Source organism: Gopherus flavomarginatus, chromosome 5 (genome assembly GCF_025201925.1).
Source record: "Gopherus flavomarginatus isolate rGopFla2 chromosome 5, rGopFla2.mat.asm, whole genome shotgun sequence".
Taxonomy (NCBI): Eukaryota; Metazoa; Chordata; order Testudines; family Testudinidae; genus Gopherus; species Gopherus flavomarginatus.
This window is the reverse complement of record NC_066621.1, coordinates 24,828,755-24,846,720: the sequence shown is the minus strand read 5'-3', so window position 1 is coordinate 24,846,720 and position 17,966 is coordinate 24,828,755. Positions and strand designations below refer to the sequence as shown.

The following is a 17,966-nucleotide window of genomic DNA, read 5'->3' as shown; positions in this document are numbered from 1 at the left end:
GTGAAACAGAACTCCAAAGCAGAGGGGAAAGAGAGTGGGTAGTAGAGCACCCATAACAACACACATCTTGAAGCCCTCCAGCTACTGCACAAGGTGAGTAACCGCGCCTTCTTCTATAAGGAGTATCCCAATGGGTGCTCCACTGCAGTAGCTCCTGAAGGAGGAGGGAACTGTGGAGCTGCCTCTGACCTAGAGGCGTGTACCAGAGCGCAGTGTTCGGGAAAAGTCTGCACTGAAGCCTCGGTTGTCACTCTGCAAATTTCAGCAGTGGCTGTATTTTTAAGAGTGCCATGGAGGCAGGATGTAGAATGAGCTATTCTTCTCGAAGGGGGCTGACCGTTAGCAGCGTGGTAACGGGCACGAATGTAACTGGAAACCCACTTTGAAAGTCTCTGGGGGGAGCTTGTGGATCCTTTGGATCTGTCCACAACTGAGATAAACAGTCTGGGAGACTGTCTAAATGGCTTGGTTCTGTCCAAATAGAAGCTAATACCCTTCTAACATCCAAGCTGTGGAGGGAAGTTTCCTCTCTAGTCTGGCGTGGTTCTGGGGAAAACACAGGAAGGTGGATAACTTGGTTAATGAGCGAAACAGAAGATATTTTAGGTATGAACTTGGGATACTAACAAAACCTTATCCTTGAAGAAAACAGGGAAGGGGGGCGGGAAATCAGCCGTCAATGCTCTTAATTCCCCAGTGCTAATTCCCCAATGCTCCTAATTTCCCAATGCTGCCTCTAAGAATGCCACTTTCGTAGGTAAGTGCACCAGAGAGCACTTAGTGAGCAGCTCAAAGGGAGATTTCATGAGACAGTTCAAATCCCATATGGGAGCAGGCTCTGCGGGAAAAGGTTAACCAATTCCTTGATTAATTTTGCCATCGTGGGATGAGCAAAGCCTGAATGAATCCCTGCACAGGGGAATGGAAGGCTGTGGTAGCTGATGAGAGAGCTCTGACAGAACTCACAGAAAGACCTGAACACTTTAAATCCAATAGATAACCAAAAACAGGGGAGAGGGAAGAAGGAACATGTTCCATTTTTGAAGGTATTTCTAGTAGAGATCTTTCTGATGTTCCTAATAGGACCTGCTGGATCTCTGTCAAACAGGAAACCTCTATCCCCAAGAACCACTGAGGAACCAAGCTCGGAGTCAGCAGATGGCCAGGTTGGAATGGAGAGTCTGACTGGAGTCCTGGGACAGCACACAGGACGTGGCTGGAAGCTGCAATGCTTGACAGGAAGTGAAGTGAGTCATGGAAGGGTACCAGACCTGCCTCAGCCCAGATGGTGCAACTAGAACGACTCTGACTTTGTCTCCTTTGATCTTGTTCAACACCCTCTGAATCAACGGTGTCAGAGATTTATAGAGTAGGCCCAAGGAATGAGAAAGGTGTCTCCCAATGACTGATGGCCCAGTCCTCCTCTCAAGCAGAATTTCTTCAACTTTCTGTTAGCAGTAATTGCAAAGATATCTGCTTCTGCAAACCCCCAGGTCAGGAATCTCTGTTTGAGGATCTGAGGGTCCAGTTCCCACTCGTAACTGTGGGAGAAATGTCTGCTCAGATCATTGGCCATGGTGCTCTGCATGCCTGGAAAGTAAGAGTGTGTGAGGATGTGACTGGCTTGACACCAGTTTCACAGCTTTATTACTTCGGCACAAAGATAAGGGGATCTCGCCGCTCCCTGAGATTTACGTGGAACATGCAGGTTACATTGTCTGTCATGACCTTCATGGATTGGCCCCTGCTTAAGGGAGGGAAGTGGATACAGGCATTCCTGACTGCTCCTAATTCTAGGAGGTTGATGTGCAGGAAAGACTCTTGAGACAACCATTTTCCTTGGACAGTGTATCCCATTAGCCACACTCCTCATCCTACAAGTGAGGCATCCAAAGTTATGGTGATAGTAGGAGGCGGCTGGGTGATAGGAACTCCTGCACGGACTTTGGACAGGTCCCTCACTTGAGTGAGTCTAGCACGTGATGAGGGCCAGACACCAGATTGTCCAGACTGTTTGTTTGTTCGGGTGATAGACTATTCTGAGCCAATCCTGGAAGCAGCAAGATGTAACCTGGCATGTTGTGTTATGAAAATACAAGCTACCATATGACCCAGCAGTTGGAGGCAATTTCTTGCTGTTGTCAGGGGGTTATTTGAATCTTGGCAATAAGACTCATCAGTGTCAGAAATCTGTCGGAAGGAAGGTAAGCTCTGGATGTTAGGGCATTCAGAGATGCTCCTGTAAAGTTTATCTCTTGAACGGGAGTCAAAGTGGACATTACAGATGGCATCTGTATTACAGAGAAGACTTTGACGTACAATGGTCCTTAAACAGCCAGTTGTGGTAGGAAAGATGATTATTTCCCACCTGTGCACAGCTACTATTGCCAGGACTTTGGAGAAAACGCTTGGGGCAGATAGGCTTTGTTCTGTCTGCTACCTCCTTAACTACTTAAAATACACCTGTTCTAGTTAATACATTTATTTCTGGTTTACAATAGAACCCAGTCAATGTGATTTCTAACTGGTGGGAGGGGGGAGAAGATGTGCACATCCTCCTCCGCATTGAGAGAAGAGAAGAATTTCATATAATTTCAGGTTTGTACTCCAAGCGCAAGCGGACATCTGGGTGCTGTGGCAAGCTCCTTAAGCTGAGCCTTCCCAGAGCGGATCTCTGTCTCTCTGTGCAGGTGGGTGTGGCCCTGCCTGTGTGCTGGGCTGGAAAAGGCGGGGGAGCCGAGCCCAGCAAGACCAGGTAAAGGGGGGGCCCAGGCTGGCAGAATGGTCTGACTTAGTTAAATCCCAGCACACCAGGTGACATCCCAAGGGGTCCAGCCCATCACAAAGGTATCAGGAGAGATGCTGCTATGGTGCTACATAGGGGATCCCCGCACAGATAGCTGAGAATCTGAAGTGGAGTCCTCAGCACAGTCCAGAGGAGGAGCAGATGTTGGAGGCAAGGATGGTTCTCCACTTGGGACAGGTGGTACAGGAGAACCCGGGGGTACCGGAGGAAAGTAGGGTCTCGGAGGCCCTGCAGATTTCAGTACCAATAGCCATGTGGTACCCATTCTGGCTCAACAGGTCTTTGAAGAATCTAAACTTCTGTGGTACTGGGTGAACCTGGACTGGATGGGGCTGTGACGTGACCAGTGTCAGTACCGAGGATGCTGATTGCTCTCGTGGTATCTGTCTAGTCAATAGCGCTGATACTGAAGATGCTGAACTCGGAGCTACTGACGTTGCTGTCAGGGTCACATGTCAGGGTCACCAGAAATGGTATTGAAAAATCTGTTTATGCGACAGACTTTTTAGAGGCAGAGCGTTTAGGGTTGTTTCTGTAGCAGTCATGCTTGGATGATATGGCGGACGACTTTGGCACTGAGGAATGCTTGGTGTTGTGGGTCTTTGAGGAGCTCGGGGTCTTCAATGAGCTCCTGATACTGGAGAAGGATGGAGCCTCAGCGATGCCCTTCCAGAACCGGCCTACTAGTTGTAGCCAGAGCAAGGAGGGACTGGGAACCAGAACCAAGGATCAGAACTTTAGTCCAGAGCCAAGGGGCAGAACCGGAGTAAGGAAGGAGGAGTCAGAGTCCAGAGCCAGAGTAAACTGGGTTTAAACAGGAATCAGGCTGGGGCAGGGCTGGGAGTGGGCAGAACAAGGCTGGAGCAAGATACGCTTAGGGTGACTGCAGCTGTGGGCAAAGCATTGAGCAGCCAGTGACCTGCTGCTGCTGCTGGGCTTACAAGCACACTGGCTGGTTCCCTTCAGCCAGTCAGGCGGTCCTGCTGCAGCCCGTCTGGGCTGGCTATGCCTGGAGACTAGCTAGTCCCAGGCTCTGCTTCAGGCCCTCATTCCTGACACCTGGGACATGAGGTCTCTGAAACAGTCGATCTCATGGTCACTGAGGGTCATTTGAAGTGGGCCGTCCAGGAGGAGAGCCGGAACTCTGCTTGGGAATTTTAGCAGTGCGCTCTACGTTCCTACCCGCAAAGCCCTAGGCGAGCGGGGTACAGCAATTGAGGGGCACTGTGCTCACTTGGCTGCGGCTGTACAGGGGATCTCTGGGTCTGAACCCTGGGCTGGTTGGATGGCGAGCTCCATCATGAGGATCCTGTGGAAGTGTATCCATAAACTGAAGCCAGGGGAAGTTGTCACTGTTCATGACAATGTTTGTTAAAAAAAATAAAAACCACAGAACTACCCTAACAGAACACTTACTTTTTCAAGCTAATAATAGCTGGGTTATGTTAAAACCACCACATTGCAAAATACACATTTTGATCTCATTACCACTGCAGGCAATCATATTGTTTACTGGCCTGCAGATAGAATTTTGCAAGTAGTCCTTAGTTTCCAGATACCCTTTAATTAAACAAGCTTAGTACCTAATCAGTTTCAAAATTTGCTTTCATTGTTACCAAAGGTTCAAAAAATCTCTCAAGTAAAAGGGCAAATTCATGTTTCAAAATATATATCAAGTTAAAAAGTATGCCTTTCAAACAGCTTATAAAATGTCTATTTTATGTACGAAGTATAATGTATTGTGCTTTATAACGACAACTGTGCAACAACCCCATCATATTATTGCTATAAAAATGTTATTGCTTGTATTGCTATTATTTAGTTTAAAATTATATTGTTGTTGTTGTAAAGTAATACCTTTCATGTCCATGCTAATCATGCATTGTCATTACAGCCAATCAAAACCCCTAAGGTTAAAACATCTAATGTAAAATCTAAAATCCGTGGCTTAATGCAAATAAAGGTTTAAAAATATTTGTTGTACTAAAAGTACAAAAGGGGAGAGTGTGGAAGTAGAGAAATAACTGACAGGGATTTGTAGGGGATCTTAATGCATGACAGTTTCTGTTAGTCAGAGTTAGGCTAGCTGTAACCCTAATAATGTGAGATTTGTAGAAGCGAGGATTGTGTGAGGCAAGTGGAAAAGAACTGTGTGAGAAGTTGTTTGCAACCTTGTGTAGATAATATGAAATGTAGACTGGAGTCTGTTAAGTGAGAAAAACAAGATATCAGGATGACTTATGTATAAACAAAATGCAGCTGTTGCTTATTATTGTCTGTAACAGAAGTATAAATGCTTGCTGAAATTGTTTACCTGTTGAGACACTTGTCTAGGAAGGAGAGACCCTATGTCCTAGTGCACTCTCTCTCTGTTGTAGCTGCTAAACAGAATAAAGTATCTGACTCTGCTGCACTCAAACAAAAAGCAAGAACTGAGTTTTTCTCCGACAATCCTAAGCTGAATCCCCAGGAGTTTTTAGTTCTGCTTTTAAAAGCTCAGCAGATTTTGGAGTTGGCTGGAATTGTAGACATGTCCCAGACAGTGGGTACACTGGGAATGTCCATCGCTGACCGGGATCGATTCCCAGTGGGAAAGGCAGCGCTTGCATCTCCTACACACCAGGTTGATGACAATCCCCAAGGCAAACCCCACAGGAAGGAGGGGAGGAAAAAAGGGGCTATTAAGCAGACCCTCTCCAAATTAACTGAAGAGGGACAATTATAAAATAAAGGAGAGAGGCAAGTAAACTAAACTAAACCTTGAACTAGGAACTCGAGGCTAAGCTAGAGCAAAGCGGAAGCGGGCAAATGAGATGCTCTGTCTCAGGCCAGCGGGTGGCTGAGAAGGAACTGAGGGTAATTTGCCCAGGCAGCTCTATATACCCTCAGTACGGGACCCAGAGATGTCTGGAGTGCATGCACGGGCTGAACGGGCACTCCTAGCGAACATCTCCAATCGAAGGTGCTCGGGGTGGAGCACCACTAGGGATACTCCTCAAAGACGAAGGCAACATTCTGTGGATGGGTGAAAGGATCCCTACACAACCCTCACCTACCTCACATGGGTGTTGTGAGGCTAAATTATAAGGGGACAAGTTTCCAACAGGTGTAAATAGGCATACATCCTTTGAAGTCAAGTCATGCTGATTTGCAGCAGCAAAGGATCTGGCCCTCGGTGCCCAGATGAAATGCACCAGGGTAGCTGATATTACGCACATCTCACGCTGGTGCTGGGGAGGGACCCCTGCATGGGTGGGGCTAGGTAAGCATTCTGGAGGCAGTCTCTATAGATGCACCAGCCAACGCTATGCTGGCACGGCAGGGCACCAAAGCAGACAGAGCCTGTCCCTCACCTTCCATCTTGATCTTGAGGGCTGTCCGCACCAGAGCGAAGAGAGTGGCATTGAAGGTGACGGTGCCATCGCTGTTCAGAGGCATGTTCATGCACACCAGGCGCTGCACAACAAACAACAACTGCGTTTACCCCCAGCCCGGAGCACACTTCCCATGCACAGGGCCGGTAGCAGACCCCTGCAGGACTGCTCAGGTCAGGCCTAAGGGAGATGCTGTGCCACGACAATGGCAGCACAGTCTGAGAGCTAGGGAACCAGAGAGACCCTCCCGGTCCATCTGTGTCCAGCAGCCCCCTTAGAGAGAGTCCCCTTTATATTCATGCCAATGGAGAGCCATCTGTATTGCACAGCACTTGTGCAAAGGATGCTCTCCAGAGCACAGCTCACCAGTCAGCAAAGACAGATCACGGAGGCATAGGCTGCATGGGAATGGTCAGGTTAAAGGTTATAACTCTTGGCTGGGTTGGGTTATTCGGAAGGCTGCGTATGGCGGGTGTGGCCTCACCAGTGGAGATGTCGAAGGTGAGGGAATTGGGAAGACATAGAATCATAGAATCATAGAATATCAGGGTTGGAAGGGACCTCAGGAGGTCATCTAGTCCAACCCCCTGCTCAAAGCAGGACCAAGACATCCTTCTATCAGGGATGGGATGGGATCAGTGAAATCCATCCAACCACAAAGGCAGTAGGGTGCACTAGAGGATCCACTAGACAGCCCGTCCAACCCAAAGGATTCTGGGATAAGACCGCATGGCCTCTTGATAACATGCCATTTCACCCAGTGCTCCAGAATCCACAGCTGGTTTGAGCTCCGACCCAGGAACTGGGTGGCTTTGTTAACGCTTTGATGGCGTGAGTCACAAATGTCTCCCATGCTCTGTGGAGAATGAGCAAGTGCAGGAAGAAGTGCCGCCCACTCTCCCTGCTCCCTCTGCAGCCTCTGGCTTTTGGAGAGCTGCCCCCTGTGGGCGACGGGACACGTTCCCCGCTGAAGAGTTCGGACGCCTGCCATAAGAGCTTTCACGCAGCCACAGTGGGACCCACCGAAGCTGAAGATGGGCCTGGCTCCCAATCCCAGACCTGAACACAGGGACACTAGAGCTGAGCCGTGCAGCTTGGACCCATCTCTAGCTGAGGTTTGTGTCTGACCAAGAGCTTTGGGATGTTCTCAGAGGTGGGGTCCTCTGCCTTGTATTGGACTGACTGTACCATGGGGGATGATAATTCAGGAAACGTGAAGTATGTCAGCCTCCGCCCGTTTAAATTGTCTTGCTCCCCTCAAAAGCCTCCTTCTCCATTAAACACTTGATATCAGATCATGAGGATACTCAAAACCAACCATGGGTTTCCCCCCAGCTCCTTTCGGTGGGAGCTGAGGAACCCAGAGGCTGCAGGGTGTGCTGGAGGGAGGGGGCCAAGACTAGGGTAGAGCCCTCCAGCATGTCAATCATGGAACCTTTCCCTTTGCAAAGGAGTTGTTACCTTGCAAGCCACGCGGTGTGGACAGAACTTCCCAAAGCCCAGGGGAGGCTGGATGCGTCTCAGCAGGGTCACCACATCCAGATGTTTGATTCTTCCCCTGCAGGAGTCAAAAGACAGCTGTGCTTTACCCATCTGCTCCAGTGGTAGAATTGCAAACCCTGGCTGGGGGTGGGGGGCTAATTAGCTTGGGGTGCAGGAGCTCAGAGTCTGATCTGTGGCTCAGCCACTGACTGCCTGTGTGACCTTGGGGAAGTCACTCAGGCCCAGATTTTAACAGTATCAGACGTTGCTCCACTGAGTGATGCAATACTGAACTGATTCAGGAGCCAAAGGCTCATTTCCAAAGGGATATAGGTGCTGGCAATGGGATTTTTGGCTTCAGGGCCTAAATCTCTTTTGAAAATGAACCTTAGGCTCCTAAATCAATTAGGCATTGCAAACCTCAGTGCAGCAGTGCCAAAAACCTTGAAAAATCTGGGCCTTAAGTCTGCCTGTATTTCAGTTTCTCCATCTCCAACATGGACACTTCTGTGCTGCACAGACTGGTGCGAGAGTAAACTCATTAATGTAGGCAAGGCCCCCAGGCACTGCAGAGATGGTGGGGCAGAGAAGTAGGTCAGTAGACAGATAATTTTGGAACCGATGGGGTTTCATATCGCAGGGCATTGTAGAATGACCCTACAGTGCTGATATATTATGTCACTGGGGACTGGATGCTTCAGGGGACAGGAAAGCTCACAAGTCTAGAATCCAGCTGGGGACAGTTTGGGGGCCTGTGTTAAATGAGTTGGTGTGTCTCAGGCCAGTTCTTAACAGGTCTCAGAAAGCCACTGTTATAACAAGGACATCGGATGATCATCTCAGCAGGGCTTTAGAGCCATAAGCCAAAAGATCCCACTGTGCTCCTCCAGTCTGACCTCCTTGTAGGATATGTAACATGTAGCATGTATATTTTTGGTGTTGGGACATTGTCTGGCAGGGAGGGAGAACAGCTGGGTGAAAAGATGGGCCAGCAACCTGATCAGCTTAACAATTGGGTCAGCAGCCCAATCAGCTGAACATCTTGGTCAACAACCTGATCAGGTAAAAACTGACTAAGCCAACTAATCTCGGCTAGGAAGGAAAGTGTTTATACATTATATAATAATGTAACTTTGTAACAATGTATTCAAGGTGAGCACCTGAACCTGGGGGTGCGCCTCTTGGGCCCTGTTTCGGTGGCCTGATCACTCACTGAAGCAGTGAAGAAACGACATTCTTCTTCAAGCTCAAGGCCCTGTCTGTGAATCTGTGCGTTCTGGGTGGCGGAGAACAGAACCAGTCAATGCTCCTGTATAATACCGGCCAGAGAACTTGCCCCAAATAATTCCTTTTGAACTAGGGCACATTTTGAAAAATGTACTGACTTGATTTAAAAATTGCCAGCGCTGGAGAATCTGCCACAGTCCTTGGTATTGACACTACCCGTGCTATGTCTTGGCTGTGGATAAACAGAGGACTTGTGTCCCACAGGCTGTGAATCCAGCACCTTCCAGCTGTGCTAACTTCTCTCAGCCTTTTAAGGAAATAATCCACTGGCCTCCCTGGCTGCCACTCAGACCCAGGCCAGCCACAGACCAGTGCTCACTCACTTGGCTTCCGGGTCGTATTCTGCCCAGATTCTTTTGAATTCGTCCAGGTGGTGCGGGCCCAGGATGGACCAGTCTCGCGTGAGGTAGTCAAAGTTGTCCATGATGACGGCGACAAAGAGGTTGATAATCTGGCAAGAGAGGAGCATACATGAAGGAGACCAAATATGGTGCCAGATCCTGAGCTGACGCAAAGCAGCTCCCATTGAAGTCAGCTGAGCATCGGTCCCACAATGCATCAGAGAGGGCAGGACGTGGGGTCTCCAGTTGTGAAGGACTTATATAAAATGACAGCAGGGCACCAGGCCGTGCACTATCTTCCCGGTGCTCTAAACTGCTACTGGTTGGTCTCTGACAAATGACACACCTTGGACAAAATTCTCCTCTCCAATCTGCCTCCTAGATCTCAGCCCTGATATCCTGGCTCAGACATTCTCTGTCTTCTCCCTGGAAGACCCATCGTGCAGGAACCAGGCCTGCTGTGTGGATTAGGGAGAATTTGGTCCTTACATCAATACACGATGGGCAGCCAATCCAAGCCAGAGAGCGTTTCACAACCTGTTTAGTAGAACTACTGCATGGAGAACACACACTTTTTATGTGCCTCGCACTTGGCAGAGCAAGACCCAACCCAGGAGCCATGTGCCCCGCAGGATCCCAGGCTGAAAAAAGAGGGTGAAAAGGGTCAGTGGATAGATCCCCTCATGCAGGGGCTGAGTGGGGGCCAGGCAGAGAGAGTTTCCTGAAGCCAGCAGAGTCTGCAGCTATCGTCAAGCAGGAAACAGACCTTAGCTCCCTGGAAATATTTCATACCCAGCCAGTAAAACCTAAGTGACAACCACAGGCGAATCCTCCCCTCGCCCCCGCAAGACAGATGCTGACATTTGTCCTCAATCTAAATGGCAGCCCATTCATTTCAACCCCTTCCACATGACTGTGGGTGGCCTGGGCTCTGGAGGGTGGAGGACAGTGACTCCTGGTGACTGAGTTCTGGAGCAGCACTGGTGTTTTTCTTCCCAGTTTTCCTTCTGCCACTGGCAAATGGAGCATGCTGTACCCTCAGCCTCGCAGGAATGGGGGTGGCAGCTGCACATTGCAGAACACCCTGAACCCTTTGGATCCTGTCTGGACTGCTCTGGGGCTGCTCTGGGGTGCCACTGGAGAGCTCATGGGAGAAAGCCTTGGCATTCGCTCTCTGGTTGGTCCCTGGCTGGCACAATCCTATGGCCTCCACTTTCACCTTTCTCCTGTTAAGGACAATGAAGGGACCAGGAGCAAAACACCAGGGGATCCGGAATCAGGGGCTGTACCAGGAAGGCGCAGAGCATGTAGAAGCTGATGAAGTAGAAGTAGGCGAAGCCCGTGCCACAGGCGTACTCCTCCCCTGGGGCGTAATCAGACTCAGGGTCACACTTTTTCCCGTAGCTGCAGGCCAGCAAGATCTCCTGCCAGGCCTCGCCTGTCGCACACCTATGGAGAAAGGGAGAATGCCAGCTAGGCTCTGCAAGGAAGGGCTGCCCTGCCCAGGAAGTATGGGATGAGATTAGCTGGAAGGGAGCAAGAGCTAGTGGTTAGAGCAGGGGCTGAGAATCAATATTATTGGGCGCTAGTCCCAGCTGTGGGTGGGCAGGGGACTAGGCATCTGGACTGCTGCATCCTAGCCCCCCACTCGGGGAGGGTAGTACGATGCAGCAGGTAAAACGGGACTGAGTCAGGACTCCTGGGTTCAATCCCTGGATCTGGGAGAAGAGTGACGTCTAGCATTTAGAACAGAGGAGTGGCAGTCAGGGCTCCAGTCAAAAGTATTTCAATTCTGAAACATCAAATGTTATCGCACCACTTCATTTCCACAATGTGGAAACAAACATAACCTAAGCTGATGAGGAATTAAACATTTTTCAAGTTTTGATTCGAATCGTTTGGAAACATTGCCATCAGGACTGGTGTTGAACTCAACATATTCCCACAAAACTCTGCAATTTCAGCCCAACAGCGTCTTTGGATGGTGAAAAACTAAAACTTTCCGACCCGTTCTGCTCCAGCTTGGTGTTGCATTCAGCACCAAGCCCAGCTGACCTCTGACCTGTGCGTCAGGCACCACTGATGGGCTGGGGCTCTGTGGGCAACTCCATCAGGGCTCTTGCGTCTTCTTTGGGTGAGTTCTGGGGAGCCCAGTGTGGCCCCGAAGGCACATGCAGGCCACAACCTGACCCTGTGACGTTATTGATGTAAACTGGGACCATACAGAACATGGGTTGCAACCAAGGTCCTGTAGTGGCACCAGATCTTATTTAAAGGGGGTCATATAAGGTGTGTAAGACCAGGTTATGGGTTATTGATTATGATTATGCTGTCTGTATGTCTCTATCATTTTGTAGTTGAAGTTATAAGTATTGGCTGTATACTGTCTGTATTTCAAACTTATGCTGTGCTACTGGGAAAGATCCCAGACAAGTGGGTGTTAGCTCTGCTTAGCCTGCTTGATGGCGCATTAAGGACCATCAGCTACACAACTGACCCATTAAGAGGAGGCAGATACGCCTTGTGACTCAGCAGAGTGTGCAGAAACTGGCCCATGTGACTGCAGACTCCATTTTGCTGTAATTTTCCACAGTAAGAACAAAGAAGTGTTCTTACACCTGGAAGTGCCTATATAAGGCTGATGCCTCATCTCCATCTTGTCTTCAATCCTGCTTCCTACCTCTGGAGGGACTTTGCTACAAGCTGAAGCTCTACACAAGGGACTGATGACCCATCCCAGTGAGGGATGTTCTCCAGAGACTTGATTTGAACCTGCAGTTTACTCCATCACTGCTACAAGCCTGAACTAAGAACTTTGCCATTACTGTATGCAGTTGATTCCATTTAACCAATTCTAGCTCCCATCTCTATCTCTTTTCCTTTATGAATAAACCTTTAGATTTTAGATTCTAAAGGATTGGCAACAGCGTGATTTGTGGGTAAGATCGGATGTGTATAATGACCTGGGTCTGGGGCTTGGTTCTTTGGGATCAAGAGAACCTTTTTCTTTTACTGGTATGTTGGTTTTCATAACCATTCATCCCCAGGACGGGTGGCACTGGTGGTGATACTGGGAGACTGGAGTGTCTAAGGCAATTGCTTGTGTGACTTGTGGTAAGCCAGTGGGGTGAAACCAAAGTCATTTTTTTTTTGGCTGGTTTGGTTTGCCTTAGAGGTGGAAAAACCCCAGGCTGGGGCTGTGACTGCCCTGTTTGAGCAATTGGTCCTGAATTGGCACTCTCGGTTGGGTCCCGCCAGAACCGCATCATCACAGACCGCACAGTGTATTTTCCCTGCAACCTGTTGCAACTGTAACTGGCTGGTCAGTGAGCCATACTTCCCCCTCTGTGCCAGGTCCCCAGCGGCTAGGACGAGCCTGTGCCAGCTGTGGGACTTACGCCCAGATCCTCAAAGATATTTTGATGCCACCGATTTCAGGGGCCACGTGCAATGCCTAAATATCTTTGAGGCTCTGGATCGTAGCCCCGCAGCACAAGCTCCATGTTCAGCTTTGGAGGTGCTGGGTCCAGCTCCTGGGGATGGCCAGGATGACAGTGCCATGATGGTTACACCTCATTGTTGCTTCTGTGTAGGGAGACCCAGGCCCTTGTGTTGCACCACCAAGGACTGGTGCATTGTGATCCAGTGCAACCTCATGGCATATATGAGGGGCCCTTTAATGAGCTGTGGGAGTGAGGTGCTAGCCTGGGGTCTTCGCTCCTCAGGGATGTCAGGCTGGCTTCCCCCAGCAGTGGCTCTGCATTACAAATGGCCCCAGGCTGGCTGTACTGGGCACCTCCAGGGGATGGAATGGGAAGGGATGCGGTGGGATGAGGAAGGGGCGGGGTCTACACAGACCTGAAGAGCAGCAGGATGGCTTGCGGGAAGGTCTGGAAGTTGTTGTTCCGGTTGATTTGGGTTCCATCCACCAGGGCGATTTTCCCAAACATCTGTGAATGACATGCTCAGGTCCCAGCTGCCCTGCAGAGGAACGCCCTGCCATAGGCATCTGTCACTACCCTCTACCCCACGCCCCCGCTCCTGGCCTCACCACTGCTCCCGCTGGCTCCTTTCCAGCCAATAGCCCAGAACCACAGGGGAAGGGCTGGCCTGGCAGGATGACCTTGTGGACTGGGCACAGCGCTGGGAGTCAGGGGTCCAAGGTGTGTTACAGCTCTGCGACTGACTTGCTGTGTGAAGCCGGGGGAGTTTGACAGCTCTGTGCCTCAGTTTCCCCATCAGAAGACTGGGGATAATAACAGTGGCCTCCCTCTGGCAGGGAGGCAGCTGGGGCTTGATTCATTAGTGACTGCAGAGCACTCTGAGCCCCCCCTGGTGGAAAGACAGTGGGGTTGTACCTGTCGTATGGCAGGAGCGCCCGAGGGGTGACCCCTACTCCCTGGATCCTGGCTTTCCCACGCCCTGCCAGCTGGGGCCCCAGCATTGTCCCCATCTCCTTACCTGCATCCCGATCACAGCGTAGATGAAGAACAGCATCACAATCAGCAACGCCACGTAGGGCAGGGCCTGTGAGACAAAGGGTCCAGGGCTCACATGGGAGTGGAGCTGAGAGGAAGCAGCCTATCCCCACTGTGGACCCCGCCTGCTTTAGGAGTAGGATTTCGCCGGGCTGGAGCTACCAAGCTCTGGTGCCAGCCAGGGGTCCAGCGGGGCAGCTGGCAGGAGAGTGAGGCTGCCTGCTGCTGGCTGGGGCTGGAAGCTGCCACTAAAAACACTCGTTCTCCAGCATTCCTGCTGCTGTCGCTCACTCCACAGCCTGCACAGGGAGCTCCCTGCCCCGGCAGCTGGGACAAGCACTGGGGGGGCAGGGAGAAAGGGACATGCACAATCTCAGCACAAACAGGTGCCTACAACTGAGGTGCTGGAGAGCACCCTCAGCGCCCCTCCAGTCCTGAAGTTCCTGTCCAAGGGAGCTGGCGATCTTACTGATCTGGTCTGGGGAATATGGGGCCAACTGAGGCTCTAAGACATGCTGACACCAGTATGAATGAGCATCTGGGAAGCCCTTCTTGGCTCTTCCTGAACTCCTAGATGCTTGGGTAACATACATGTCAAGTGCGTGCTAGCTAGTGACCGGTCCATTTCGAGGTTAACAGCCTGCTGCTGCTACCGGCTAATGGAGCTCTTGAGCAGTAGAGGCCTGTGCTTTGGGGCTGAAGGTCCCATCCTCAAAACCAGTTGCCCAGCCACACTGGGGATTGGTCCATACGCACCTGGAAGGACTTGATGAAGGTCCAGAGCAGGGTCCTGACTCCTTCCCCCCGGCTCAACAGCTTCACCAACCTCATCACCCGGAAAAGTCGGAAGAAGGTGATGGAGATGCGAGTATTGTCTGCAGAATCCTGCAGGCAAAGCACACCCCCTTAGTGGCTCGGTGGGAACAGAAGCCCCAGGGAAGGGAGGGTGGGAGCAGGCCCAGGAGACCTGCTGAGCTCTTCGGGGCTCCTCGGCCACAGGGAGGAGCCACTGCTGTACGGAACTGGTGGCATTTCCCCCACTGTTCACCACTACAGCCCAGGCATCTCTCGGATCTGCAGCCCCGCTCAGGGTTCTCCTGCAGTTGGGTATTATGTGTGTTAGAGTAAGCCCACTTGCTGGGCCGGCTCAGGGGAGCTGCATGCTGTAGTGAGGGTGGAGGAGTGCTACCAAGTCAGTACATGCCAGCGAGGATGATCCAGACGAGAGGCTCCCTCCCCCATGCTCAGCTCCACCGGCAAGGGTTACATGATGGATTCTGGTCCCTCCTGCTTCACCTGGGGCTCTGGTTGCCACCACACTGGGCCCGAGACCCCCCTGGCTGCAGCAGGTCTATGGCAGGGGGCAAAGAGTTTGAGCTGTCTGGGAATGTTTGGCTTGGGGTCATGGAGCGGGGCCGACCAGGGTGGGGTGGGAGGAAGGGAAGGAAGGAATAGGGTAGGTTAGGGTGGGGAAACCTTTGAAAGATAATATTGATGCCCCAAGTCCCCATGAGTCCCTCCCTGTCTGGAAGGAAGTGGGGATCGGAGCCCTTCCGAGGGGGAGGTGCAGCAAAGGAGGCTATCAGGAGAGAAAAGCTCTTGGCAAGAGTGGGAACTCTCCGCTCCATGACAAGGGCCACAGATGCATAACTGACAGTGCGACACCCATTCAAGTAATCAAACGCTGCTCGGCAGGTGCATCCCTGGGCCTGGGACCTGCAGTAATAACACCTCCTAGCTCTTCGCAGCAGCAGATCCCAAAGCAATTCACAGATCAGTCTTCACACCTGTCGGGTGGTAGGGCAGAGCTAGGTTCCACAGAGATCTGAGGCCCAGCGTGACTTGCCCCAGGGAGCCTGGGGCAGGGAATTTGAACCTGGACCATCCGTCTCCTTGGCTAGAGCCCTAACCCCGTCTTCCCTGTAGCTCACACGCAGCCTTCCACAGCAGGAGCCCCAGGTGTCTGCGTCTCATCAAAGGCTCCCAATAACTTTTGGAACAAGCTGAGCAAATACTCCATAGTATTGATCAGCCAGGACACAGCTTGTGGGGCAAAGCCCCTCCCTGCCCACGTAAGTTTTGTCTTGTCTCATTGCACCATCTTGTTCAGTAACGTTCGCTGGGGAGGAGCCAGGAGCTGCTGTGGCTGGCACACTGACTCACTGGGCGGCATGGGGCAGAGGGGGGAGCAGAGACCTGACCTGTCTGTACGTACAGCTCCTTGGATTCAGCAGAGGGGATGTGAGATCAGATGATTATAGTACAAGATCCCACTCCCCACAAGGCAGCTGTGGCCTAATGCTCAATGGGATGAGCCAGGAGTCCTGGGTTCGAATCCCGACTCCACCAGCAATTTGCTGGGTGACTTTGGGCAAATCACTGATCCGCTCCATGCCTCAGTTTCCCCAGCTGCCTAATGGGGATAGTGACATTTGGTCACCAGGCTTTAACACCACAGTGGTGCCAGTGCCAGAGGCAGCGGTCCAGCAAAAACAGCAGGGTCATCTCCAGCGCTTCAGGTTGCCACACTGAAACCTCAGCTGCCCAGGGGCTGGCTCGCTATGGGGGGAGCTCTGCAAAGGAGAGAGTGGGTTTATTCAGGGGGGCTTAGTGAAGTGTCCCTAATTCTGCTCTCCAAAGGGCTCAGAGTCTGAAAAATCAGCTTGTCGCCATCCCTGCCCCAGCTCCATCTCGGCCGCATATCGCATCCCAGCCTCCATCACCCCATGGCTACTGCAACTGCCCTCTCTGGCCTCCTGCGGCTGCCCCTCCTCATGCTCCAGCATGCCGCTGCCCACCCACAGCAGTATCACTACCAGCAGCAAAAGCTCTGCCAGGTCTCTGGGCACCATCCTCTGCTTTAAAACACCCCCACTTTTTCCAGCCGAACTGATAGAGTTTGTTTCTCTCTGTTCCTCTCCATCTGCCCACCACCAGCTTCCTCGGCATCCTTCATGACTGCTGGCACGAGAGCCTTCTCCCCTGCATCGCCAGCTGCCGGAAACAGCCTCCCTGCACTATTCCGTTTCACTGAGCTTTGATCGCACGCCACATCTCAGCTGGAAAACATGCTTCTCGCTTGCCTCCTCCTCCCTTCCTTTCTCTCTCTCACCTTCTTTCCTTTTCTCTTTCCCCTTTTCTTTCTGGCTCAATTCATAAACACTGCCTGCCATCTCCCCTAGGGTCGTGTGCAGCCACTCTAAACACCTGCACAAGTAACCCGACTCAGTGACACACGGCCAGCTCCAAAGAACTCGGCACTGCCCCGAGCCCAAAGAAAACTAGCCAGCACCTGGGCAAATGCCTAATAGCCCGGGGCCCCATTGTACCAAAGAGGGGAGGGAAACTGCAGTCAGGGCTCCTGCCCACCACTAAGGATGCCCAGACTCTTGTACCCCCAGTGTTCAAAGCTGGGGGCTGCCAGGGACTGTCTCAGCTGATCTCAGCTGTTGGGGTGGAGTATGGGGAGAAGTGTCTGAGCCAGCTAGGAAATCGACTATGTCGGGGTGGGCAAACTTTTTGGCCCGAGGTCCACAGCAGGAGTGCACAACGGTATGGAGGGCCGGCGAGGGAAGGCTGTGCCTCCCCAAACAGCCTGGCCCCCGCCCCCATCTGCCCCCTCCCACTTCCTGCCCCCTGACTGTCCCCCTCAGAACCCCCAACCCATCCAACCCCCCCTGCTCCTTGTCCTTTTACTGCCCCCTCCTAGGACCCCTGCCCCCTATCCAACCCCCCACTCCCTGTCCCCTGACCACCCCCTCCCAGGACCCGCCCACCCCTAACTGCCCCCCCGGGATCCCACCCCCTTATCCAACCCCCCCGCTCCCTGTCCCCTGAGTTCCCTCCCGACCCCTATCCCCCCCCCCCCCGACAGGCGTGGCTGCAGGGGAGGGGAGACAGCGGGGAAGGGGCCGGGGACTAGGCTGCCCGGCCAGGAGCTCAGGGGCCAGGCAGGACAGTCCAGCCCACGGGCCGTAGTTTGCCCATGTCTGGGTTATGTAGAGCTTCACTTGCGGGGGCGGAGGGTGGTGGTAAAAGGACCCATGTGACTTAGGACCACAAGTGCCACATGGGGTGCTTGGGACTTCTTCAAAACCAGCATTGTCCAGAAGCTTGAATCCAGGCCTCTGTCCCGGCTAGACACTGGGAAAGCCTCCTCTGGGCCTGAGCCATCACATACTGGCGGCATTGCATCCGC

The 17,966-nt window shown here is 52.0% G+C and overlaps 1 protein-coding gene across 2 annotated transcripts in view; it reads right to left on the bottom strand.

Moving 5' to 3' along the window:
- Positions 1 to 17,966, bottom strand: part of CACNA1S (calcium voltage-gated channel subunit alpha1 S) — a 111,464-nt gene that overhangs the window by 23,094 nt on the left and 70,404 nt on the right. For both annotated transcript variants that reach the window (XM_050956069.1, XM_050956070.1), the window contains 7 exons: positions 14,525 to 14,653; positions 13,752 to 13,817; positions 13,149 to 13,240; positions 10,580 to 10,739; positions 9,273 to 9,400; positions 7,642 to 7,738; positions 6,160 to 6,262 (listed from right to left, as the gene is read on the bottom strand). In XM_050956069.1, coding sequence (XP_050812026.1) covers positions 6,160 to 6,262; positions 7,642 to 7,738; positions 9,273 to 9,400; positions 10,580 to 10,739; positions 13,149 to 13,240; positions 13,752 to 13,817; positions 14,525 to 14,653 — 775 coding nt within the window. The remainder of the gene's footprint in view (positions 1 to 6,159; positions 6,263 to 7,641; positions 7,739 to 9,272; positions 9,401 to 10,579; positions 10,740 to 13,148; positions 13,241 to 13,751; positions 13,818 to 14,524; positions 14,654 to 17,966) is intronic.